We start from the raw sequence: 27,817 nt of genomic DNA on the forward strand, positions 1-27,817 counted from the left end.
GCAGACTGTGATGGCGAGTCTGTCACCTGTGAGTAATACTGCAGATAAAAATCGACCCAGACGACACTTTTTTACTCAGCGAACTAAAATACTTTGAAGGTCCATGTGCCATAGCTCATCCAAGGTTAGTTCATTTAAAAGCCACTCATTTAAAACATTGTACAACTGTGGCAGGCCCCTATTCAAATGGCTAGGAAGATGCTGGCACATACAGCAGAGTCAGCTGTCGTATTCCTTGGCACTGTGACAAGCCTGATATTTCATATAAATGCTACGGTGAAGCTAAGGCTATTACCCAAAGTGCCAAGATAATGGCAAAACCTGGATGAAACATGTACTTTGTAACTGAATGGAATCAAATGGCTTTGATGCATAAGTTTTCCTATTTATACCAGTTTCAGTAGACTAATACAAAAAACAAAACAAAAAAAAAAACAAAAAAAAAAAAGAACCGACTTCCTGCTGCTTGCATCAAACTCAAATCAACAGTTGTCAAATCAACACTAACGGCACGTCAGCTGTATGATAGACTGGGTAAATGTTTAATGGAAGAACTGCACTTATATCTCTCTACATTAATCTTTGAGCAGAAAATTTAGTGCAAATACAATATTAATGACTTGAGACCAAAGTAGCCACAGGAAATGAAAATGTCTGTTCTTGGAATTTAAAATAATGGTAATTTTCTTTACAAAGGTTCCCCTCGTATTATACAATAGTATGATGAAATATGACTCACAGCTGCTGCATAATGTTTTTGATACCTTCTCAAGTTGTTTGCCTCTCATAGGATCCCCCTCTTGAGCATGATTTGGTTCTAATTATAGAAAATATACAAACATACAAATACTAAACAGTCAAAGTCCAGTAATGAGACTACTGAATCATTTCATCACACTCATTCTTGAGTACCGGGACAAGACAGGCTGTGAAACTGAATGAATTAATGTTTTATATATGAGGTCTGACTTTTTTGATCCTACAAGTAGTTTTAGGGGTGAGTGACAGTATAATGTCAATTGTAATAAAATAAAGAAAATCCAATAAAATTGTACATTCTTGTAATGGCAGGTGAAATACAGTAGGATATGCTTTAAAGACAAAAATGCATGTGTTCTGCACCCAAAGTATTTCTGAACGGATTCCAAAACAACATCTTGAGAAAGACTCCAATTTTATTTGGATGTAGCACACAGTTGCTCTTCTATAACAATGTTAAGCACTTGCTTAATGTGTTTCAAGATCATGCAAAGTTTTAGTATAATGACATTTTAGGGTGGTTAAATAAGAGATCATTCAGCAGGATGGGATACATCCAGTTTTTAACAAGAGAAGGTAACTCTCGACTAATTCCAGAGCTGGGATGCTGGATTCTATCCATACGAGACTACAGCTCAAGCACATAATTCACCCGGTCAAACCAAAGCTGCAATATTGAAACAATGGACATCCTGCATACTTAAGGCACATTATTCAACACACATTAATTGTGAGATTGAAGAGTGCTGTAACTGTGTCAGGATGTGGAGCGCCGAACAAAAGTGTGATTTATACTAAAAGCAATATTTATGGCACAATTGTGGTTGTAAAATCAGCTTAATCCACTGCTATGAATAAAGTGTGCTGCAGTAAGACAGATATACTGTACATTTGAATTGTACACAGTAAGTAACAGGCTTCACGATGGTGCTCAGGATTAAAAATGCTAAAAGCTTAGTGGCAACTACTCACAAATAAATTAAACATGCTCATAACTGTAAAGATAAGCATGCAGAGACCAGTCATCTTTCTTCATTCAATATTAAGAAGAGAAACTTCACTGTGCAGCTGTATACTTTGTTGTGAGGGATGGTTCAACCAAAGTGAAAATTCTGTCATCATTCCAAACTTGCATGACTTCTTTTCTTCTTGTTGTCACTATTTTTGTCCATAGAGTGAAATTCAATGGGGATCAAAATAACAAGACCCAATTGACTGATTGTATGGACAAAATGTTTTAATGAGGCATCGTTTTTGTGTGTGTGTGTTCCACTGAAGGAAGTAATTCATACAAGTTTGGAACTTCATGAGGGTGAGCAAACAATAACAGGATTTTCATTATTAGGTGAACTGTCCCTTTAATATTCGCAAGGCTTGCAGCAACTTCAACATCCTTTCGCAGTTATATTTACTTCAGGTATTGCATTAAAAGGGTAAATGAGTATGATGATATAACCAAGTGAAATTAAAATATCTGTGCCTTCTTTGAAAACCAAATCAAGCTAGAAATACCAGCTTTGAAAGGAAAAAGGTCTGTGTAAATGAAAGCAAAGTACAAATGCGAGTCACTTTACTTTTTTGTTAGAAAAGAGATCTTTAGTCTACAGTTGAATTTAAATACTTGGATCTTCTCAGAATGCATGGGCTGACATATTAAAGAGTAATTTTGAGTATGGTAAAGTGATAAAGCACTGTAGTTTTAATATAAGCCTTCCCTGTAGGCTTTTGAAGTATGTATGTAGAGCTAGTGATCAACATAATGGCCTCAAGAATGGATCTGATTCATGTAGACGTGTATTTTCATGACAACTGGCAATTTCTAAGTGCAATCCATCATCCCGACCCCGCCATGGCCCATCTCTATTCTTCACTCAGCAGGAATAAATGTGAAATCATGTTAGCTAGGTTTAGCTATGTTTGGGACTCTGGAATCCAATACTGAATTAGAGAATTAGAATGTTTAAAACATTAAGAACCATGTAAGAGTTGCTACCCTCACTGTAAAAGCATTACAAGCCATAATACAATTTCATTTATATAATTTGCATACAGTCATACAGTACAAGGAAGTTCTTAAAAAGACTATATTTCATTAAGTAAACAAATTGTGTATAAGTAAAACTACGCTGACTTAGATTCAGACAACGGCCAACTATAAATAACAAAGGAATCTACTATAAAAGGCTGAACTGGAAACTCAGAACAAGTTATTTTTCATAAATGTAAAGTCAGGGCAAGATGCGTTTTAAATGGCATAAATGTATACTATTGGGCAAAGGTCAGTGAGTCTTTACAGTGTGAACAGTGGAAATATTGGCTTTTTTTGTAGCTCAGTCTTTAAAGCAACTATTCAGACTTGTCTTTTTAAAGAATAAACTTACCCTGAGAAATAATCACTTGTGTATAAAGTGTGACAACTAGCCCCAGTCTCCCCTGTAGGCTACATATGAAATCATGCTGCACTATAAAAACAGTGTTTGCCAGGTAAGCTATATCTAAAGCTACATTAAAAGATACATCAATGAAATATAACTTTTTTTTTAAAGAACAGATAGAAAAAAATGTCTATACGAAAGCCTATCACATTGATTTCATAATTTTGAGGGCAAAAAAAACAGGTCCAGAAAATGATGAGCGAATGGAACAGACTAAAATCTTCCTCTGTGAGTGTTCCACTGAACTATTAAACACATTTAGGACATTTCTTATTCTATTTTAAAAAAAAGAAAGGTGGTGGTGAGCTTACAATATTTAGGTTTTTTTTTGGGGGGGGGGGCTTCATTACATTTCGTCATCTAATAACGCATTATATATCAGATTCGTGAACTAATCGTTTTATAGTCGGATCTTTAATGAACCGTTTAAACAGTTGACAAAAATCGGTCTGGACCACGAACTGAATCATTGGTCACATCGGATCTTTCGGACTATCCGACTCCCAGTGATCCAGTTAACGGCTCACCAAGATAAAAAATAACAACAACAAACAATAATAATAACAATCATTTTAAAAAGAGCTGAACAAGTGAACTGAGAGGGAACCGAGTGAGCTGATTCTAAAGAGCTGTTATAATGAGTTCAAACAGGAGGCTATTTTTATTGACACATGCTAACTTTTTTTCTTAGGAGATTAATTGTAGTACAGTTTAATGCTAATTATATTTAGGGTATTTTCTGTTGCAAGCTAAACTGGGACAAAAGTAGTAAAAATAAATACACATAGCCTTACAAAAACACAATCGGAAGAACAATAAAAAGCAATTTGCATAAAACGATATTTATCTTTTTGTTGCATTAGTTATACCACACTGTCAGAGACCACGTGCTTATGTAAAACGCAGTTTTTCGAACCGCTTCTTTGAAACGATTTGTTCGAAAGAACCGATTAGAAAAAAATCGAACTTATCACTATTGAAATGACAATAAAGGCCAATCATGTTTAACAGACAAGCCATCATTTCTTTGAAATTCGATGCTGTCTGTGCCTGAAATTATTTTCATATTTCCATGAATAATGTCCTGTCTAACAAATAGCCTATAGAAGAAGAAAAATGGTAGTTTCCTCATTTTAGATGTTAAAGAGTGCAATATATAACCCGCTTTCATTTTACACAAATGGAGCGATTAATGTTTTTTAATCTGCAAATGATATAACATCGATTTGAAATATAAAATAATTGAATCCTCATCAATACTAATGGATAAACTTTATCCCAGGATGCCAAGTAGGCTACTCACCCATATCTGCCGCGCGCTTTTGATTCCACTCGCGTTTAATCCCTGCGGTTACTGCACAGATATTCAGTCTCTCAGGGTCCACTCCAACGAAGACTTTTACCTTTAGTCCGAGCAGTATTACAGCCAAACTAAAATCATTATCGATCCGACTCCATGTCGCAAAAGACTTTAGAACGTGCTGCGTCCCCCGTTTAATCCAACAACACGGCAAACCAGTGTCCATCCAGCAATTAACATGATGGCCATCCGTCGTTCAAACGGAATATGAATGAATTCTCGCTACGCAGCAAGCAACTGACTAAAGATGAGTGCAAAAGTTGTTCTGGGTCGCATAACTGAAACAATAATGTTTAAATCATGCGGAGCTTATCGACCAAGAGGTACCAGAGGTAAGCAAAGCCAAAATAAGACTGAGTCTTGAGGGCTTTGCGTGAGAGGAAAGCTGTGATCGCCGCCGCAGTAGAGAGTCTCAGAGCTGCTCAGTCCCTGAGAAATATCACAGACCGTGATGATTGTGCGCTCCCGCCCTCAGGTCTTCTACAGTCATAATAAAGGTGACCCGGAGGCAAAGCTGCTGCGGTAAACACTAGCAGAATGCTAGAACACCCCTCTACCAACCAAGACTGTTGATGAATATAAATGACACCCTGCTAATCGCCATACAATAGCAAGAGAGATCCAGTGTATACCATTAAAGGTTTGGTCACCAACAACGACTGATTGACTGACTATTTTATTAAGATACTTTTTAATATATTCCATTAATAAGATACTAGTTTTGACCAACTTGATCTTTACATCCTAATGTCCGGAATTATTGTCTGACAGAAAGATTTATGCTTTAGGAAGGTTCAGCCAGACCATACTCAACAGAATGATCTAAAATAGATGGTCGTTGCTGTTGAAAATACATTTTAACCACATTTAAAATATTTAAAAATAAATATTTCAATATTTTATGAGATTTTTTAAATAGATATTTTAAATACATTTGATAGATATCATTCAATGTATCCCTTGCAATATGGACCCAAGGCTTCACAGAGCTAATTCTACCTGAACCTCAACTTTAAAATCGCTTTGATCAATGCAATGCCATGTATTCAGGTTCATTAGGCATTGAATAAATAAATATTTCTTGCTTGAATAAAATCAGACAGCTCCTGATTATTTGATTCTGACTGAATCGTGGAACTCAGCATCAATATTTTTATTTGTTTGTTTGTATAACTGTAAAGAGAAAATAAAAGGAAAGGACATTACGTGTGGTGTCCCATACTTGGAATATGTGCTCTGCATTTAATCCATCCAAGTGCACACACACAGCAGTGAGAAGTGAACGCACACACACGGAGCAGTGGGCAGCCAATGCTGCAGCGCCCAGGGAGCAGTTGGGGGTTTGGTGTCTTGCTCAAGGGTCTCACCTCAGTCGTGCTATTGAAGGTGGAGAGAGCGCTAGACTTTCACTCCCCCCACCTACAATCCCTGCCGGACCTGAAACTCAAAGCCGCAACCTTCGGGTTACAAGTCCAACTCTCTAACCATTAGGCCACAACTGTCTTATGGAAATCTTGATCTGGAAGTCTTTTGGTCACACATCTTCAAATAATTACATCTCAAATCAATATTTAATGCCTTTTTATTTACTAAAAACCTATAATAAGCAGGATAATGCTCGTATGGTCAGGCCATCAATGTGAAGTAGAAATGTTATGTTCAGATACTTTTTTTTTCTTGATGTTCTTTGACACAAGAATTTCTGTGGGTTTTGATTATTATGCACTTAATGTGAAAAAAAAAAAAGAGAGCGAGACCAGCAGCTGAATTAAGAAAACACTCATGCAATCTGTATAAACCAATTATTCTGATTCATCTTCTGGTTTGAAAGTCAGGTTTGTTCCAAGCTATTCTTGTGCTCTGCCTGACCTGACTTCTATATATGTTTCAAAGCAAAGCAAATAGTTAAAAGCCACAAAGAAATACCAGCTTCATTTACTTTTATAATAGGAATGTCATGGTTGGAACATTGTTTTTTTCTATCCTTGTGGATAAATGTAAATGACTTGGAGCTGGCTTGGGAACATGAAATGAGTGCATGTTGATGAGTTTTCTTCCGGTCTTTACCTGTGAATCCATCTAATTTTATGCTCCATAAGTCAATTATTTTATCACGGGCTCTGTTAACAAGGTGCAACTACAGTTCTTGATACATTCAAACTGTTTCTGGTAGATTATCCACAAGTGAAAAAGACAATATGATGTGCTTCTTTCGCTAGAAAAGCTATTTTTCCCTTCTATTATTTTTTCCCTAACTCAGTTCCAACTTGGCTGTCTTATACAAGATTTTCACAATGAAAAAAATAAAATTCTTGGAACTTGCACATTGGCAGTCGTGATATGAGTGGATTAAGGATGCTATGGCTTTATTTGATCTCTTGCCGCATTGAAGACATGCAGATAATTTTAAGCAATGGAATATATTTTAGCAGGGGATTATCCAGTATAAGCAGTGCAAGTAGTTAGGCACAAACAGGCAGTAGCTGATGGCAATGTAAGTATGGATGACGGCAAAACAAGGTCACTGCTAGCAGCATATCTTAATTCACCATTGTTTTAGATGCTGTGTAGAAAGATGTTTATTTATAAGTAATGAGACTAGTAATGAGAGTTTCTTAAATATCTGAGTCATTTAATGTATAAATGGTTAATGGTTAAACTACCAGATCAACCTGAAATGAAAAATCTCTCTCTTATAGTAGTTGCGGATTTATAAAAAGCATATTGTCTTTTTAGTAATAGAGAAAATGAATGAGGGATGTGATAATCAGTGAAAAAAAAAACTGAGCCCAGACATGAAACCAATTGTCACCCATTTGTCTTGAAACAACACCAAGAGCTTCCGCTATGCTAATGTAAGCCAATTACATGGCTCTCAATAACAGGCATTCTGGATTGAAGTTCACAAATTATATAGCACACTGGCTGAGCTTCACAAAAAGTTCTAGCCTTGTGTGATTTTCTTTGTTTTGAAAAAAAATAAAAATTATGTGCATTCCCTTGGGAATATCTTCAATAAGCATGTGACATTTTAAGAGTAATAAAGGAAATCTCTCATAACGTACTCAGTTACTAACATATCCTCGGTTCCCTGAGATACGGGAACGAGTACTGCGTCGCTAGACACTATGGAGAAAAGTCCTTTTTCTCCCGAGGACTGAAGACTTTTTCAATCACGCAGTGTGACTGCACGGCCATTGGTTCGTGCAGTAAATAAAAACAAACCAATGGCTCATCAGTGGCGCTGCACGAGCATATGGCGGCAAAGCCCGCCAGAAAGGGCGGGGCCATCTGGCTATATAAGCGGGCGCTTAATCAGGCCAATTCGACTGAAGCAACGACCTGAGTCGTGCAGTCTGAGTGGCATGGCACGGTACGCAGTACTCATTCCCGTATCTAAGGGAACTGAGGTTACATTAGTAACCGAGTACATTCCCTGTCGATACTGCACTCGAACTGAGTCGCTAGACGCTATGGGGAACAAATACAGTCCCGCCATGCCATGAAGAGAAACGACCAACATAAACTGGCCTTGAGCAATAAGGCTCAAAGGGACCAATTATGAGCAGGAAGAATCCTGCAGGAGGCAGGAGGCATGAGGACCGAGCTCCTAGAGGTCAGTCCAGCCTAGATATCGTTTCAACGATCATAAGTACAGCCTCAGCACCAGGAATGGGGCCAAGAGCATTCTTGAAGAATCAAGCAATGCCTGAGGGGACCACTTAAGATAGGTGTGTGTCCTTTAAGCAGAGAGAACCCGAGCCTGTAAGGCCGGGACATCCAAGTTATAGAACCTGGCAAATGTGGATGGCGAGGCGCAGCCGGCCTCCGCACAAATGTCTGCCATGGACACACCGCTAGACCACGCCCAGGAAGAGGCCACGCCTCTAGTGGAATGGGCTCTCACTCCAATAGGGCTCTGGAGGCCACGGAGCCGCTATTAGCAGCTGATATAACTCTGAGATCCAATGATGGTTCTTCCAGAGTGGGGCCACTAGAAGCACTTTGTGCTTGTGTTCCCTGATTTGCCTGATTACTTGAGGAATCAGAGCAATCGGGGGAAAAGCATATAGAAGAAGGATAGGCCATTCATGGGCCAACGCGTCCTCGGTCTTCGAAAAGTAATTTTGGCAATGAGAGTTGTCTTTGGAGGCGAAGAGGTTGACCTCTGCCCTGCCAAAGATTCGCCAAATTTCTTGAACCGCCTGTGGTGGAGCATCCACTCCTCGGAGGGGACGTTGTTCCGAGAGAGCATATCCGCTCCTTGGTTCAGCACGCCGGGCACATGAGCTGCTCTCAGTGAACGCAGGTTGAGATGTGCCCATACTACGAGGCGTTTCGCCATCTCGAAAAGGCGTTTCGAGGTGAGCCCGCCCTGGAGATTTATGTATGACACCACTGTCATGTTGTCCGAATGGACTAGCATGTGGTGTCCCTTCAGGACTGGCAGGAAGAACTGAAGAGCTCGACATACTGCTGTCATTTCGAGGCAGTTGATGTGCAGCTGTCCTTCTGCGTTCGTCCAGGAGCCGAAGGTCGGTTCGCCATCGCACAGAGCCCCCCCAACCTGTGTTGGAGGCGTCCGTCGTAACAACCTTCCTTCTGTAAACCAAACCCATTGTCACGCCTTGTTTCAACCACCGTAGGTCCTTCCAGGGGGCCAGGGCTGACACGTAGGCCCGGTCCACCCTGATGCGGATGCGTCTATGACGCCACACATGAGGCAGAATTAGAGGTTTCAGCCAATACTGAAGGGGTCTCATCCTGAGAAGGCCCAACCGAAGAACTGGCGATGCAGAAGCCATGAGGCCCAGCATCCTCTGAAACGATTTGAGTGGGTAAAAGGCTCCAATTTTGAAGGAAGCCGTGCAGCGCCGCTGACGAGCCATTGGTTTGTTTTTATTTACTGCACGAACCAATGGCCGTGCAGTCACACTGCGTGATTTAAAAAGTCTTCAGTCTTCGGAGAAAAAGGAGTTTTCCCCATAGCGTCTAGCGACGCTGTACGAGTGAAGTATCGACAGGGAACTGGTCATTTCTGCCTGCTCCATTTGAGTGATTTAGAACTTTAACATGGGTCGGGCTGAGTTGTCTTTCTATTGATTGCCTTGAATAGTCTTCTATCTAGAGGGAATCTGCTGTTTTACCAGGCTCAACAAGTCACCACAAGTAAAAGTCAAGTTTTCATATATTAAACTCTCTCAGAAAAAAAAAAGAAAAAACAAAGTTGTCACTGAGGTGGTACTTTTCGAAAGGTACACCTTTGTGCCTATAACATAAAAACATATATTGTGACAAACAGTCTAATTCTTGAAACAAATTACCCTTAGGAGCTGAATCCACCCAGGATTCACCCAGTTTTTGTCCAAACAGATGTTTCTCTGGTGACGTATGCAAAATTTCTCCAGTCATTTTGTCTGCTTAAACCCTGTCTCTGTAATCTTGCGTTCATCTGCCTTTGTTTTTGAATGCCATGCCCACATCTTAAAATCCAATCAACAATCAATGCATAGAACCAAGTTGTGTCCTGCATATTTCCTTTTACGGTAAAACATTACACTTGGATATTCCATGGCAAATATCTGGAAAGGAAGGAAGGAAATGACGTGAAGTGTGGTGTCCCATACTTGCAATTTGTGCTCTGCATTTAACCCATTCAAGTGCACACACACCGTAAACACACACCTGGAGCAGTGGGCAACCAATGCTGGGGGTTCGGTGCCTTGCTCAACAGTCTCCCCTCAGTCGTGGTATTGAAGGTGGAGAGAGCACTGGACATTCACTCCCCCTACCTAAAATCCCTGCCAGACCTGAGCCTCAAACCCACAACCTTCAGATTACAAGTCCGACTCTCTAACCATTAGGTCACGACTTGTTACTTATGTTTCTGTTAAGTATCAACACCGCCCTGTATAATTACACCATTAGCAGTTACAAAAAAATTGGTTCATATATAAGAAAAAAGGATGTTATAACCAAAATAAATCAGAATCGTAATCTGAACCAAGACAGATTGTGACCCGGGAATCAAACAGAACTGAGAAATCTGTATCAATAGTCCTTGCATTTTCATTGCTTAATGGGCAGGATTGGGAAAAGTTACTTTTAAAAGTAATGCATTCGAGGGCGTAGGTTTGCTTTCGACATTGGTGGGGACATAAACCCAACCCCCCCACCGGTTATAATTCATATAACTCAGAGTTTCTTTTTTTTATAGTATGTTTAACAGACAATAATTACACAATGAATTATGATTTTGTGAACCAACAACATCAGCATCAGAGTGCTGGTTGTCCTAATCAAACATCACTTTATTTTAAAATTAATCGAATTGGACCCAGGATGATTCTGAAAGAATATTCTGCTGTAGCTGTAGTAACGAAACTCGTGCGCATCTGATTGACAGATAAACTGCACGTTCTTATATCAGTGTTGTTTTTTATTTTGTGGATATTTCAGCTAACATTCATTTGATTTGTACATTCAGTTGAACAACATTAATATAAATTTAAAGACTCTCCGCGGCAACACAGGATGCTGTTCCAAATCCTGCTGCACCAAACTTACTTACTGCTGCCACTTGCATAGTTTACCAAAAAAAAAATAATAAATAACATTATATTTGTCCCAAATTATTGTTGATGTTCATGACTTTATCCTAGGCTGAAAGATTGTGTATCTTTCCGCACAACGTTTGTCTTTCTGTCCATATGCTTTATATAGGGAGCAGGAGCGGACTGGGACACAATTTCAGGCTTTGAAATCTCACACTCATCCAGGCCATCCCATAAACCCACAACAAAAATTGAAACCACGGACAACTATATTTTTTGTATGAACATCATCATCATCACATAAAAAAGTTTAAATCCCTAGTCTGAGGCCGTGCAAAATAATTCAAGGTTATAAATTGAACTTCCACTTCCCGTTTTAGTCTTTTCATTTTCCCTGACATCTCTCTGTCCCTTATGTGTGTTTACTTTTTTCACAAATTTTTTTCATCAACACATCTCCAACTTGTTGCAAAACAACCACCTCATTATAATTAGTTTGCACATAGCATACTTTACTTTAGAAATAAAATTATTGCTAGGGACAGTTTGGTAGTGGCTGGATATTGGTAGGGACATGTCCCTAGCGTCCCCCCTAATTATATGCCCCTGAATGCATTACAATTTGATGTTACTCCATAACAACAAACTAATTGTGTTCCTTGGTTACTTTTCATGGAAAGTATGCACTACTTTGTGTTACTATTTGTCACCTGAGCTGGGCTTATTTATTTATTTTTATTAACAGAAATCCCGAAAGTTATATTTTTGGCAACTGTAAAGGCCCTTTTAAACCAAAAGTTAAATGAATAAGCCTCAGGCTGAAGGAAATGTGTCTGCCTCTGCACCTCACTCCCAAATTCTCTCAACATGGGAACAGGATAGGATATGTAATCTGATTACATAACTTGCATTACTTGTACATGTGGCCAACACTGCCAATGGGGCCTACAAGAACACCCAACAGGTGTTGTTAACATGTTACAACAAAAACAGTTGTGGCACTGATAAATGAATCAGTTTGATTGAGTGAGTAATTCAGAGACTCACTCAACAGTCATAATTGCCACCGTTAACGCACAGACTGTGGAAACTGCAAACAGACCAGAGTGATACAATCTTATCAGCACTCATGGGATGTCACTCAGCCAATCAAATTTGAAACAACTGTTATAGAAAATATAATACAACATATGTACTGCATAACAGTATATACTCTGCACTATGCATTTTCTAAGAACATAGGTTCAAGCACAGACACCAAGCTCATGCACAAATTATCACAGGCGGTGAAGGGTAGCTAAGCTTGGCAACGGAAAAAGGAGGATATTTACAGCTCTCAACAGCTTGCTGAAAAAGCAGGGAATACATTAATTGCATTGCTCTGTCGCTGTCTTGTATGTATTGATCAACCAAACATAACACCCACTACACCACACTGTGAGCACAATAACTGGGATGCTAATCAAATAATAGGAGAAGAGATATGAGGATGGAAAACAAATCCAAAGAGAGAAAAGAGAAAGCAATAATACAAGGCCTAATAGTCACCTGTCAAAGGCTTAATGACTAATGCTGTCTTCCAGCTGGCTCTTTTCTGGAGTGTGATGTACTCTGTTCGATTAAAGGTAAATGCATTAATATGGAAAGCAGGAGAGGCCAGCATGTGACCTTCCAAAGGACATATGTCAGAGCTATTTATATCAAAAGAAAACCTGACTTCTAACAAACATGGAAACCCATTTAACAGTTGTTTTGTGGTGGTGTCAAGCACATGATTTTTTATTAACTTGTGCTTTTGAATAAAGAAAGAGCTTGGGATTGCTAGCTGCTGTTTTGGACGTTTTATAGTTGAAGTCTTTTTTTGTCAACAGTTTGGAACTGGACTGGCCAATTACAAGCAAACTTAGCTGTCAAACACAAACATTGTACACTACACTGTAAGCATTCTGCCAAGACATAAAAGTAAATAATTTAGAACAACATTTATTATTAAAAAGTCACTATTAAAGACATTCAATGGGCATCACAGAATTTGTTTAACTTCTTGCTTTTGATTAATATTTTATGTAAAACAGCATATGCAACATTTGTTATTTTTTTCTGACAAACTACAGGGGAATATATCATGCATAAAGTGTTTTTTTATGGAGATTTATTTATTTTATTATTATTATTTTATTCTTTAAGGGACTTAAAGAAATTATAATACCATTGGTCCATTTAAGCATGTTTACATTTATGTTGCCAATTAGGTGTCTATTTAATGATTTATATTGTATTTTATATGTTGTCGTGTATTATGATTCCATGCAGCCTGAAGGTATCAGGGAATATCAAAAGAGTGATTTTCCAGACTTTGAAAATGAATGAGAATTCATAAATTCTCAAATAAAAAAAAATGCTTTGGAAAAGTCATGAAAATTTCTGTAGTCATTTCTCAGATCTTTAGCTCTTTACCTAGTTATCACAGGCAACTATAAAATCATGAAAGGGTCATGGAACAATAAAATAATTAGTCAATTAATTGTTTAGAAAGTTTAGAACCCTACATGCTGTAAAATAGTCATGAATCACATTACTTCAACATACATTTTCTACCACTTACCTCACATTACACAAAGTCATATTGGTTAGACATTAAGTCAGGCACATTACAAGCCACTTTCCTCCCAGATACAGCTCAAAAATCTTTGTACTCTATTCCTATCATTGAGATTATATATATATATATATATATATATATATATATATATATATATATATATATATATATATATATATTACATTTTATAAAAACAATGTTTATCACAACAATCCTTAAAAAAAAAGTAAAATTATGGTTATGTTATATTGACGACTGTTGTCTCATTTGGACAGGAATGGAGGAAGAGTTGGTAGAATTCGGTAATTTTCTTAATTCCAGATTGGCATCTATTTTATTTTCGATGGAGCGAGACCAAAACACTATCCATTTTTTGGATGTGTTAATGGTAAAGGACCACAAAAAATTAAGAACCACTGTCTTCCGGAAGCCAACAGATAGAAACACAATTCTTGCTGGGGATAGTTTTCACCCTCTTTCGTTAAAAAAGGGTTTGCCATTGAGTCTATTCCATCGACTAAAATCTGTGATTTGGAAGAAAGTTTTGAGGAACAGTCTCTCATATTGTTTGGTCAATTCGAAGCACGTGGATTTCCACAACCTTGGCTTCAGTCGGCATATGATAAAAATGAAGTTTTAAATAGAAAACCCTTATTACATAAAGCTCATAAAAAAGGGAAATATTTGTCAGTTAAATGTGTGCTAACCTTTAGCGAACAGTCTTATCAGATTAAGGAAATTATAACAAAATATTGGAATAATATTCTTTCAACTGACCCTTCTTTAGGTGATATATTTTTTTTAATTCTCCTTTGTTTATTTACAAAAGATCAAATAATATAGCTAACAGACTGGTAAAATCTGATATTTATACAGACAAGACTAAAACATTTATAAAAGGTTGCTTTCCCTGTAGGAATTGTGCCGCCTGCTCATCGATAATAAAAACCAATCAATTCAGTGGGAAGAACGTTTTTTATTAATGGTTAGGTTTTAATGTCGGTAAAAATTTCACCACCAACAACACATCTAATATTATCTCCGAGTTTCCATGTTCACTTATGAAATTTAGCCATGGTTTTAACACTAATAAAACAAATAAAAAAAATAAAAAAGCGATGTAGCCATGGTAACCGCAAATTAACCATGGTTTTGTTACTTCAAATAATAATACACAAATAAGTATTAAGATCATATTTTTTTCTGGTTATAAAAACAAATCTAAGCCAACAACAGCCTTTAAAATGACTTAAAATGCATTTTATAAAAACTATGAGGCAAGTCTGCTGAAAAATATAATAGAACCATTACAGAAAATCCTAATACCATCACAGATGAATCACAAATACCATTACAAACATTACAAATCATCAACTTTTAACATTAAAAAATGGTTTTCTGTAGTGTGTTTTGGGACATATTCCATTAGGATTTATTGATTTTAAAAAGCCACCAATAGAAGATGACCAATTACCAGTAGAGACCAACAGGGTCATGACAGTTTCCATTAAAACCAATACAAGTCCCATTATAACCAGTAAAACCATTACAAATTCTATTGCGTCTATTGTTTTTTCAACATTACATGTTATTACAAATGCCTGTAAAGGGAGCCAAAGGCCTGGCATTGCTGCTGTTACACTTACGGGACGATCATATCCTTGTTTAATAGGCTATTGACCAAACATTTAATTCAAATATCCACTTAATCTTTCATTTTTGGCCACCTTTTTGCTACACAGCCTCTATGATTTCTTCAACAAAAAACATGTGGACATCACAACTCTTACAAAAAATTAACCACGGTTTTCATAGGAAAACTGCTTAATTTTCTTTTGCGTGATTTCTGAATGCTTGAGACCATAAAATCAATCAGACAACTGTATTACTGCCATAGGTAACTGTCTAGAGCTACAATTGTAATTTGTAAATATTACAATTTAATTACAATTTATTTATTTACTTTTTATATTGTATTGAAGTTTTATTTTGACCCCTACAGTAGGTGTGTTTTTTTTACTTCCATAATATTTGAGGGAGGGGGCACAACAATACAATCCTGCTTAGGGCACCTATTTGGCCCTGTTGATACGTTCAAATGTCCATGTCCATTATTTACATCGGAAAAACGAGTCACCAGCTAAACATTCGTATTAGTGAACATAAATCTGCAATCAGACGTGATGTGAATTCATCAATAGCAAGACATTTTCATGATTGTAGTCATAACATTAAGGATTTAAGTTGTAGGCCTATAGGTATCGAAAAAGTTTCCAGAATTTCCAGAAGAGGTGGTAACATAGAGGAAAAACTTTTACAAAGAGTAGCTTATTGGTTGTATCAACTAAAAAGTCTGTCGTCTCTATCTTTCTTGTTTTCTTTAAGAACACATTTTTTTTTAACCCTTTATTGTTTGGTTACAGTGAGTAATACGATACAGAGTAATGAACAGCTTGCAGCCTGATGTGTCACGTTGATTAATGTCGATGATTTGATGTAGATTTTATTTTTTATTTTTGATGGATTATTTGTGATGCATGCTTTCCTTTTGTGCCTGTATTATGTTATTTTAATGTGTTGAGTGTTTTGGAATTATCTTTGGTTGTTTGTCTTGAAATTGCTTGACTGATTGGTCAATTAAGTTTGTGATCAGTAACACCTGTTATGTGGCTTTTCACCAGGTGATCTTTGAAATTCACTTTTTAAAAACTCTCGTGGGAAACGTGACTATATGATTCAATGAAGAAGGCTTTTTGCCAAAACGTGTGCTTGTTTGTTGCAAAATTAAAACAAATTGAAAGTGATTAAGAAGATTAAGTGAGTGCGGATCCCTTACTTGAAGTTAAAAAATACAGTAAAAATAGTAATTGTCAAATATTATCACAATTTAAAATAACTGTCACGTGTTATGTTCTGTTTTGGTCTCCACGTTTCCCTGAGTTCCCTTGTCTATTAGTTTCCATGGTTTTTGATTAATAAGCTCCACACCTGTTTCAGTTCTCCCTAATTATCTTTTCTAGTATTTAAGCCTTGTGTTTTGCCCTAGCTCAGGCATTCTCAAATCTGTCCCACTCCGGCAGAGTTTAGCTCTAACCCTAATCAAACACACCTGAGCATGCTAATCAGAGTGAGTTTGATCAGGGTTGGAGCTAAACTCTGCAGCAGATTGGCCCTCCAGGGAAAGATTTGAGGAACCCTGCCCTAGCTCCTCAGTTCTGGTATTAAGTTGATATGATTTTGATTTGTGTTTATCATTTCTCCTGCATGTGGACTTATTAAAAGACTTTCTGTTTATTTTTACTCCAACGTTGTGTGCTTTCCATAGCTACATGTGACAATAACTGCGTTCTATTTTAATATATTGTAATGTGTAATTCATTCCTGTGATGCAAAGCTGAATTTTCAGCATCGTTTCTCCAGTCTTCAGTGTCACATGATCCTTAAGAAATCTAATTTTACCGAAGTGAACAAATCACTCTATATTCAAAACATAAAGAGTAATTATCAAATGCATTATTAATCTTATATTATTCTTATAAATTTCACAGTATTCAGAAGAGATTGAGACAAACTCAGGGTCATCCACATAGATGTAGCTTCACATAAATAACCCAACTATAGGAAAAGTTAAGCGTGTTTTTTTTGTTTTGTTTTTTTTAAGCCTCTCAGTTCTTGCTCTGGCAATATTTGCAAACAACAAATTACACAAATTTATCACAATCAAAAACAGAGGAATGTTATATAATAAAATCAGTGTGATGAATTGAAAACACAATAAACCGTACTGGCAGTTTTTGTTTGGTGCCTACAATATAACGTTATAAAGAGCTTGTCCTTGAATTTGAGCTTATTAAAAGGCAACAGCAAAGCTAGACATGAAGCTGGAGGAGGAATTTTAAAAAGCACATCACGCTGAGACTGTGCTTACAAAGATTGAGAAACACACGCTGTCTGCACTCTCAGCTATTACATTAATTCCCCAGGGACTGGCTGCAGTGATCTACTGTACACACGTGACTTCAGAGCCGTGTACCATCTCTAAAGTCACGGCAGGTGCACAAAGAGTAACAGCACTGGGGATCGACCCTTCATCTGGCAAAAGGACTTAATTATAGATATGGATCTTAGCAGGCGACATGTGTAATAAACACATTAACTCTATGGAGCCGCTCTTCACGTGTTCCTGAACACTACCTCCATGCATCCCTGTGAGATTCAAGCAACCTTTCTGATTTTCAACATGACATCGAAATGACTATGTTAACCTCCTTAATGCACGTTTGTGGTCTTATTGTGCATAATTCATCGGAGTATGTTTTTAAAAAATATATATATTTTGTCTTTTGTCTCTCTTTTATAGAAATGTCAGTCATCCCATTCAACCGTCTTCAGTAGTAACATCCACTATTTAAGATTCAGTTTATTACAATGGATAAAATGAAGTCCCACACTAAATTTTTTTTCTTGATGGATATTCTGTTGCTTATATAATACAGCATATTATGGAAATAAAATAGTTTGCTGGGCAATCCAATTTACAAGCTAGTTTAACTATACAACCCAAATTCTAGAAAAGTTGGGACGTTTTTTAAATTTGAATAAAATGAAAACTAAAAGACTTTCAAATCACATGAGCCAATATTTTATTCAAAATAGAACATAGATAACATTACAAATGTTTAAACTGAGAAATTTTACAATTTTATGCACAAAATGAGCTCATTTCAAATTTGATGCCTACTACAGGTCTCAAAACATTTGGCACGGGGGCAACAAAGGGCTGAAAAAGCAAGACATTTTGAAAAGATTCAGCTGGGAGAACATCTAGCAACAAATTAAGTTAATTGACATCAGGTCTGTAACATGATTAGCTATAAAACGGATGTCTTAGAGATGAAAAATACGTCAAAGACGACCACAAACTTTTCAGCAGCAGGAAACCTATATCAGGCAAGAATGGGACCAAATTCCAACACCAAAACTCCAGAAACTCATAACCTTGGTGCCCAGACGTCTTCAAACTGTTTTGAAAAAAAGAGGAGATGCTACACCATGGTAAACATGCCCCCGTCCCAACTATTTTGAGACCTTCAGCAGGGATCAAATTAGAAATGAGCTGCTTTTGTGCATAAAATTGTAAAATTTCTCAGTTTAAACATTTGTAATGTTATCTATGTTCTATTGTGAATAAAATATTAAATTCAATTCAATTCCATTCAACAGTAATAATATTGAATTATATTACATTATTGTTATTAAAAATAACTGTTTTATATTTTGATATATTTTACAATTGAATTTATTTCTGTAATGGCAAATCTGAATTTTTCAGAAATCCTATAATATGATGATTTTCTGTTTAAGAAATATTTCTTCTGCTTATAAATGTTGAAAATCACTCTGTTGCTTAATATTTTTGTGGAAACTGTAATACTTGTTTTTTTTTTTTTTTTAGTTCTCTGTTGAATAGGAAGTTCAAAGGAACAGCATTTATTTGAAATGAAACTTTGTGACATCATAAATGTATTTCCTGTCACTTTTGATCAATTAATGTGTCCTTGCAGAATAAAAGTATTTATTTTTTTACCATTAGTGTGTATTTTTTAAAACAGTCTCTAATATTGGAAGTTATGACAGAGGATTAGGGCCAAGTAATAAAAAAATCTTGAATTAAATCATTACATGTTAACTTTCAAGAAAAATATCTAAATAAAAAAAATAAACTCATTAAATTTAGAGAATAAAGTTATTGTTTTGCAAAAAAACTTCTAAATAAAATGTTGAGAATAAACTCGTTAAATTATTAGGAAAAAATCGTTTTGAGAAAAAAGGCTAAATAAAATATTAAGAAAATCCTGAGAAGTTTAATCTCGCATTATAAAGACTTTAATCTTGAGATTTTTTTTTTTTTTTTTTGTATTGCTTGGCCCTAATCCTCTTCTGTAGGATGTGCTGTATTCTCAAACACAGATTATTGAATGTATATTAAATTACATAAATTATTAATTTATAAAATTCACCCATTTTGTTTTACATTATACTGTTTGTACTTTATTAAATAAAATTAAACATTAAACCAATACATTTACACTAAATAAAATATTAAAAATACACAGAATTATGTAACTTTTGTTGAAAAACAGCAACAAATAAACGTAGTTAATGTAGTTGGTTGGATTTTGATTCTAAAGCCAGCCCGTGATCCAGGCTCCAGAATCTCTCTGGTGGACCGTAAACAGAGATATTCTCAGACACGGAGAAGTTGTGGGTGGCCGTCTTCATTACTTACACTTTGTCTCATCCTATCAGCAGGGCAATCATGAGGGCCAGTGGAGTCTGCTGTCAAGATGCTCCATACTAATTGATTTCTCATCTTTTGACAATGCCTGGCAGCCATATAATGGATGGCAGGGAAAATTATGCCTCCATCTTGATCCCTTGCCTTGCTGACACTTGGATAAACACTGTTTATAGATAACATGCTGGGGGTTATCAGAGGGTGTCCTGACTGCGTTCCGCAAACCAGAATGTGAGACTATTCTCCTGCGGGCTCTGTTCTGTGCTTAACATTACCCGTAGCAGCACTCTTTTACTTTAATGACTATGGAACAGACACTGTTTGCCATCAGAGACACCCCTAGAGGCTTCCTTCTCAGAGATCCTGACCTCTTCGTTTGAGAGTCACTTTGCAGAGGCCCACGACAGGCCACTTGATATTTCCATATACAGTGCTGCTCACATTCACAGACAGCAAGTCCAAAAATAATGTCTAATAAAGAGCATAACTGCTGTTACATGATGCTTTTTGTCCCCAGTGCACTCACAGGTGAATGGAGGTCCATTGAGTGCCCCTAGAAATACATTATAGGCATGCAGTGAACATTTAGCACATGATATTACTGTTTGTTGCACTTGGATGATTTATAATTTATAAGTATTGCTGAATACAAAAAAAACAAATCAAAAATACAAAAACATTATGGGTTTGGTTCATTTGTTACTGTATCCCAATGGGTAAAAAGCCACATTCTATTGTTTACAGTAATGAATTGCTCACATTACAACCCACAGAAACTATGTTTACATATAAAAGAGCAATGAATCAAGAATTTGTCTTTGTAGACAAAAATATGATCTATTTGACAGTTTGCGCAACGACAGTAACTGTACTGTACAAGGAGCATTTTTTAAACATTATTTGTTATTTTTATATTTACTTTTTATATTTTTAGAAGTCACTTTGGATGAAAGCATCTGCTAAAATAATAATAAATGTTTTGTGTGCACTAATTAATTCAGTAAGTAAATTGAATTAGTGTTTTATGGCCAAATTGCTTCATTCTTTTAATTGTCTTATGCTTTTAGTTTTAATATCACATTGGATTAGAATTGTCCTGCAGAATGTAAAGTGAGTTCATCTTGACATTCTTCTTTGTAATGTCTAAGTATAATAAATAAATAATAAATAGAGCATTATTTTGTTGGCTGTGCCTCATAACCCTCGGGTAATGGATATTTTAAACTTCTTCCTTCATCCAAAACACAGTGAGTCCTATTGAGGAATGTTATTATTAAGATAGATAGATAGATAGATAGATAGATGATAGATTGATAGATAGATAGATAGATAGATAGATAGATAGATAGATAGATAGATAGATAGATAGATAGATAGATAGATAGATAGATAGAGAAAATTATCAAATGTACATTTTTTACCAAAGTAAGAGGGATCATACAAAATGCATGTTTTTTATATTCATACTGTGTTGTTACCTGGATGAACCACAGCTGTTGGGGTATTGTTATTCATGAGACCCTTGCTTGTCCTGAATTGTTAAACTGTTCACTGTTCTTCAGAAAAAACCTTCAGGTCTCACAATTTCTTTGGTTCCCCTTCAGGAACTTGAGCTGCGTCGGAAAACGCTAGGGGAACGCCTTCAGCGATATCAAGCTCTGAATCATATATGTAATCAGACCAAACGATGGGCGAGATGTCAGAGGTGGGAGACGTCATGACCAGGAAGCCTAAAAGCATGTGAGGTGCAGCCGGCGTCAGCATTCTGTCATTCAGCAGAGCTCTCTGTGTGTGTTAGTCACGATCTATGTCTGTGAGTCTTATTTACTGTTGTCTCAAGTTTAGGGCTGGGTATCGTTCAAAAATTTTCGATATCGATACCGATACCGATACCGATACCTTGAGTTCGATACCGGTTCCTGAACGATACTTTTTTCGATACCATTAATAAGATTACATTATCTTAAAAAACTATTTTTTTTTAGCTTGTTGATATTTATACAGACTCAAAGCCTCATCTCCTGAGCCACTGCACAAAGGAACAAAATATATCCAACACAATAAATAAATAAATAATTTTAATAAAGTTAAAATTGTTTTCAGTTTAACCATCTGTTAGGCTACGTTTACATTAGTGCGTGTTCATTTTAAAACACATAGCTCAGACAGAATCATCATTTCTAGGTTGTTAAAGACTTCAAGAAATTTAAAATCTTCATCCACTTTCATAAGTGGGTGTTTTATTTTCTTTCACCACATGTTTTATTGTTATTAAATTATGGTGTAGTATGTCTAATTATTTGAATGCATAAAAACAACTGTTTATTTAAATTTATTCTTAAAATAGCCTTATGAAATGTTTAATTTTTCCTCGGAAATTCTGTGTTCTGTATCTGGTTTTCAAATGAAGACATAAAACATTAATTTAATTTATCTTTAAATTATTGAAAATCAAAGTTTATTTATTTTGGCAAACAAAGGGGGGGTTACTATTAAAATGAAAACATGGAATAACTGTTGTGTGATCATTACTAAAAAAAAAAAAATAAAGTTTTAATAATTTTAATAGTAGCCCAGTAGTAGCAGTATGTACTGTCCGCTGAACAATATTAATATATTTCTGCCGCAGTGTCTTCCGAGTTAAACCGAACTTTTATTTTGACGGGTTGCCTGGAATACCTTTACAGTTCTGTGTGTATATGATATGACGCTAGTTTTCCTCGAATCAAACGGTAAAATGCTCATGAAGTGAGTCTCAGAGCAGGTCTGGAGATGTTGTTCATGTGTTTATGTCCTCATTTAGTGAGACGGCAGACGCTGAAATCACTGCGAACGTCACGCGCGCTTCAGTCTGTGTGTAACGTTAGTAAACAAACCGCGCGATATAAAGAGCGGACTGCTCCGTGCGCTTTCGAAACGCTCTTGCGGAGGTCAAACACTGATCAATCAGCACGTCGCCGTTTCTAGTCAAACACACCTAGTGCTGCAGGATTATTGGCTCACTGACGGTGATGAGATTAACCCTTTAGGTATCGAAATTTGGTACCGAACGACAAGACGTTTTTCGATACTCGGTGGTATCGAGGCAATTCGGTCGGTGCCTAAAAAGTATCGAACTCGATACCCAGCCCTACTCAAGTTACACCAAGCATTCAGCAACAAGAAACTCCAGCAATGTCTAAAGCAAGTGCTAAGACAGTTAAGGGCGAAAGCAGATCGCGCTATAGACTGTGTGTTCCTCCCTGCCCATGCTATATTACGAGCAGGGATACACACAGTTTGTGTGTGGTCTGCTTGGGAGCGAAGCACGCAGAGTCGGCTCTCAAGGGAGGATGAGGGGTTATTGGAGGTAGTTACTTGTGCAGTTGCCAAATTAAACTTTGATTGGCCCGCCGAGAAACAGGCTGAACCGCAGAAAAGTAAACTCGATGATTGATTATTATGGAAATGTGGCGGGGTTGGGTGAATGCGGTTACAGAGCGATGCCCCAGGTTGAATAGATGCTCGCGAGCTATCTGTCTCCCTGCGCGGCATCGTCTCTGAAGGCTCCGGTCTTGCCCTCCAAACCGCTGTGCACTACATCAGCGCTGGTGGTCAAGGGGTACACGGTAGCGGGTCAGGCTGATGCGTGTCTGCACACTATGTCTGTGTTACAGGCGTGCCAAGCCGACCTGCTAAACGAGCTAGATGAAGGCGAGCAGTTTAATTCAGATGATATAACTGAACTTAGGAGAACCGCTGATTTATCTCTCCGCGCCACCAAGGAGACTGCCCGTGCCATTGGCACCTATGGTTGACCCTGTCTGATATGAAAGAGAAGGACAGGGTCTTCCTTATGGATGCCCCGGTTGCGCCTTCTGGTCTGTTCGGCGACGCCGTCAATTCCGTTTGTCAACAGATACCAGGAGGCTCGTAAACAGGCGGCGGCGTTTCAGCAGTTTCTCCCTCGTCGTTCTATAGCTCTGGGGGCTGCTGGGCGGGAGCTCTTTTATGTACCAGCTCTTCATACAGGGAGACTCAAAACCAGAGGCATCACTCTGGTTTTGAGTCTCCCTCGTCGTTCTATAGCTCTGGGGGCTGCTGGGCGGGAGCTCTTTTATGTACCAGCTCTTCATACAGGGAGACTCAAAACCAGAGTGATGCCTCTTGTGCTCCCCCGCAGCGGGACAGGTTGGCGACACTCTAAGTCGGGGGCTTCTAAGACGAGGCCCGATCTGAGGGTCGTGTTTCAGTCTAGGAAGCCATCGACGAAGTGGTCCTGACATCATAAGTTTGGGACTGCTGAGGGCGGTCCCTACTGGGGAAGAGTGGGGTGCACCGTATTACACAGTGTCCGTCTCTCCTCAGCGCCCTCTGGAGATCGTTCTGCCAACCCTACCAGTGTTCCAGGGCGCAGCAGTCTGCAGCGAGTGTCTCTCTTAGTTTTGTCCTCCCGGGATCGTAGCGGAGCTGAGAGCCTCGCCACCCCTTCGGGGGTCTCTTGAACAGCTAGTTCAGCCATCTCCTGCCGGTCCTCCGCTTCAGGGCACCGAGCTAGCAGCTCCAAGCACACCAGAGGCCAGTGTCTAGTTCTAGTTCCTAGTTCCCTTAGTAGTTCCCTTAGTAGATTATTTAGCAGCGTGGAAACTACTGCCAAATGTATCTCATTGGGTCCTGCAGACTGTAGAGAAAGTAGTATTCAGTTCGGCACTCCGCCGCCACCTTTCAAAGGAGTTTTTCTCACATTAGTGGGCCCTGAGCAGGCTCTGGTATTAGAACAAGAAGTGAACACTCTTGAGGAAGGAGGCCATCGAGGTGGTCCCTGCTCTCGACAGAGAGTCTGGGTTCTACAGCCGGTACTTCATTGTTCCAAAGAAGGATGGGGGGGTTGCGACTGATTTTAGATCTGCGGCTATTGAACCGCTCAGTCATGCGCCTGAAGTTCAAAATGCTCACTGTCAAACAGGTTGTGTCTCAGATCAGGTCCAAGGACTGGTTTGTCACGATAGATCTAAAAGATGCTTACTTCCATATATCTATCCTTCCCAGTCACAGGAATTTCTTGAGGTTTGCTTTCATGTGCAAAGCTTACCAATATCGGGTTCTTCCCTTCAGCCTAGCACTCTCACCCCCTACTTTCACGACGTGTGTGGATGCTACTCTGGCTCCTCTGCGACTCCAGGGCATCCGCATACTAAATTACATCAACGATTGGTTGATTTTAGCTCAATCAGAGCAGATGGCGGTTCGACATCGAGATAATTAATACTTTAATACTAAACACCAAGAAAAGTGTGCTTTCTCCATTACAGAGGACCACTTATCTGGGCGTGGTGTGGGATTGTGGTGTGTGAGTGGCCACCCAGCCCACGGTCTGTGGAGTGATTGCCATCTCACGTGGCACATCAACTGCCTGGAGACGCTGGCGTGTTTCGAGCACTCAAACACTTTCTACCAGACCTGAGAGATCACCATGTGTTTTTAACCGACAACACAGCGGTGGTCTTTTATATCAACCACCAGGGAGGTCTGCAGTCGCACCCCTTGTACAAGCTGGCGCACCAGATCCTTGTGTGGTCCCAAGGGAAACTCCTCTCGCTGAGAGCAGTTCATATTCCTGGGCATCTGAATATGGGAGCAGACATCCTGTCGAGGCAGGGGCCGAGGCCTGGGGAATGGATGCTTCACCCAGAGGTGGTGAAGCAGATATGGAGAGTTTCCTTCCAGGAACATCGAGCTGCGTCCGAAGACGCTATGGGAACGCCATCAGCGTAACCGGCGCTCTGAATATCGTCTACAACTAGTCCAATGGAAGGGCGAGGCGTCACGGGCGGGGTGACGTCACGACCAGGAAGTATATAAGCACGTGCGGCGGAGCCAGCGTCAGCTTTCTGTCATTCAGCAAGCGCTCTGTGTGTTGTCAGTCTGATTTCTGTCTTGTGAGTCTTATTTAGTGTTGTCTGTCCTAAAAAAGATGCCTAAAGCAAAGGCCAAGACAGTGGGCGATCCCAGATCACGTTTCAGGTTGTGTGTTAGTCCCTGCCCTCGCTACATCACGAGAACAATCTGTGCGTGGTCTGCCTGGGTGCGGAGCATGCGGCATCGGCTCTCGAGGGAGCCGATTGCCCGCACTGTGAGCGGCTCTCGCTGCGCACACTCCGCACCCGGAGGGCTCTCTTTGAGGAGGGAGCCTTCGTGAGCTCCCCGCGCAGTGCTGGCCCCGCTGCTGCCGAGGCAGAGCGGCGGCTGCACTCGTGGGGCTCACAGGCTGATCTGGCTGGCGGGAGTGAGACGGGCATGTCCCTATCTCCTCCCGTATCCGCCAGATCTGGTGTCCCGTCACTCGGGGAAGCGGTTCCTTCCCCCCGAGATGAGGACTCAGCGCTTCGTCTCTCTTCCTCCGAGGAGGTTGACGTGACGAGCGCTGACGAGGTTTCGCCGCCTCTCTCGCCCCAATATGAGAAGTTGTTAGAGGTGGTGACTCGGGCAGTGGCCAAGCTCGACATCAGTTGGCCCCCCGAGAAAGCAGCTGTGCTGCAGTCCAGCCTGCTGGACGAGCGCTTTCTGCGCTCGCGGCCACCACCTCTACGCAGGAGCCTTCCGTTTTTCCCCGATCTCCACACCGAGGTGTCGAGATCGTGGGTTAAACCGTATTCATCCCGCTCCTTCGTTCCCGCTTCTGATTACTACGGTAATGTGCGGGAATCGGATGGGCGTGGATACAGGGCGATGCCCAGGATCGAACAGACGCTTGCGAGCTATCTGTCTCCTTCCACGGCGTCGTCCTTGAAGGCTCCCACTCTGCCCACTAAGCCTCTGCGCACCACATCATCATTAGTGGGCAGGGGGTATGCGGCAGCAGGGCAGGCTGGTGCGTGTCTGCACACTATGGCAGTGTTGCAGGCGTATCAGGCTGAACTGCTGAAGGAGTTAGATGAGTTCGGGTATATTAGAGCTGATGATATTTTAGAGCTCAGGAGGACCGCCGATTTGGCTCTCCGCGCCACCAAGGAGTCGGCCCGTGCTATCGGCCGCTCCATGTCAGCTTTGTTGGCAGCGGAGAGACATTTATGGCTGACCCTGTCCGACATCAAAGAGAAGGACAGGGTCTGCCTCCTGGACGCCCCGCTGCAGCCTTCTGGCCTGTTCGGCGACGCTGTGAGCACCGAGGCGGAGCCGAGGGCAGCGGCGCTCCGCGCAGGGGACTTCGAGGCCGAAGGCAGACCTGAGGGATGTCTTGTCGGCCAAGAGGTCCTCGACGAAGAAGTCCTGATGGGCGAGCCCCAGGACTTCGGAGGGCGGCCCCTACTGGGGTGGAGCGGCTTACACCGTGGCACACGGTGACCGTCTCCCCTCAGTGCCCTCCGGGGATTTGTCTGTCAACCCTGCAGTTCCAGGGCACAGCAGGTCCCAGCGAGTGGTACTCTCAGGTTCTTCCGCCTGTGATTTCAGCGGGCCTGAGAAACTCGCCTCAGCCGCCAGATTATGCGTCTCCTGCCGGTGCGCCGCAGCGAGGCAGCGGTCTGGCCGCTTCTCTGACACCAGAGGTCAGTTTCGAGAGACTGATTCCCTTAGTAGATTGTTTGGCAGCTTGGCAGCGGCTGCCGAATGTGTCTCTTTGGGTCCTGCGGACGGTAGAGGCTGGCTATTCCATCCAGTTCGATGGGCCACCTCCGCGGTTCAACGGGGTTTGCGTGACTATGGTCCGCCCCGAGCAGGCTCTGGTCTTGGAACAGGAAGTCGGTACTTTGCTGAGAAAGGAAGCCATCGAGTTGGTTCCACCTCACGAAGTCCTCTGGGGTGCGGTCATGAGTGGCCACCCTACCCGCG

The 27,817-nt window shown here is 39.7% G+C and overlaps 1 protein-coding gene across 1 annotated transcript in view; it reads right to left on the reverse strand.

The window, feature by feature from the left end:
* The window catches only part of LOC306863781 (leucine-rich repeat transmembrane neuronal protein 4-like), a gene marked incomplete at both ends in the record, with an annotated part of 56,619 nt that extends 35,096 nt beyond the window's left edge, over positions 1-21,523 (reverse strand). Inside the window, one exon of the mRNA XM_079407335.1 lies at positions 21,487-21,523. Coding sequence (XP_079263461.1) covers positions 21,487-21,523 — 37 coding nt within the window. The remainder of the gene's footprint in view (positions 1-21,486) is intronic.
* Positions 21,524-27,817: the final 6,294 nt, after the last annotated feature.

This window comes from Barbus barbus, assembly GCF_936440315.1.
Source record: "Barbus barbus genome assembly, chromosome: 45".
NCBI classification, from domain to species: domain Eukaryota; kingdom Metazoa; phylum Chordata; class Actinopteri; order Cypriniformes; family Cyprinidae; genus Barbus; species Barbus barbus.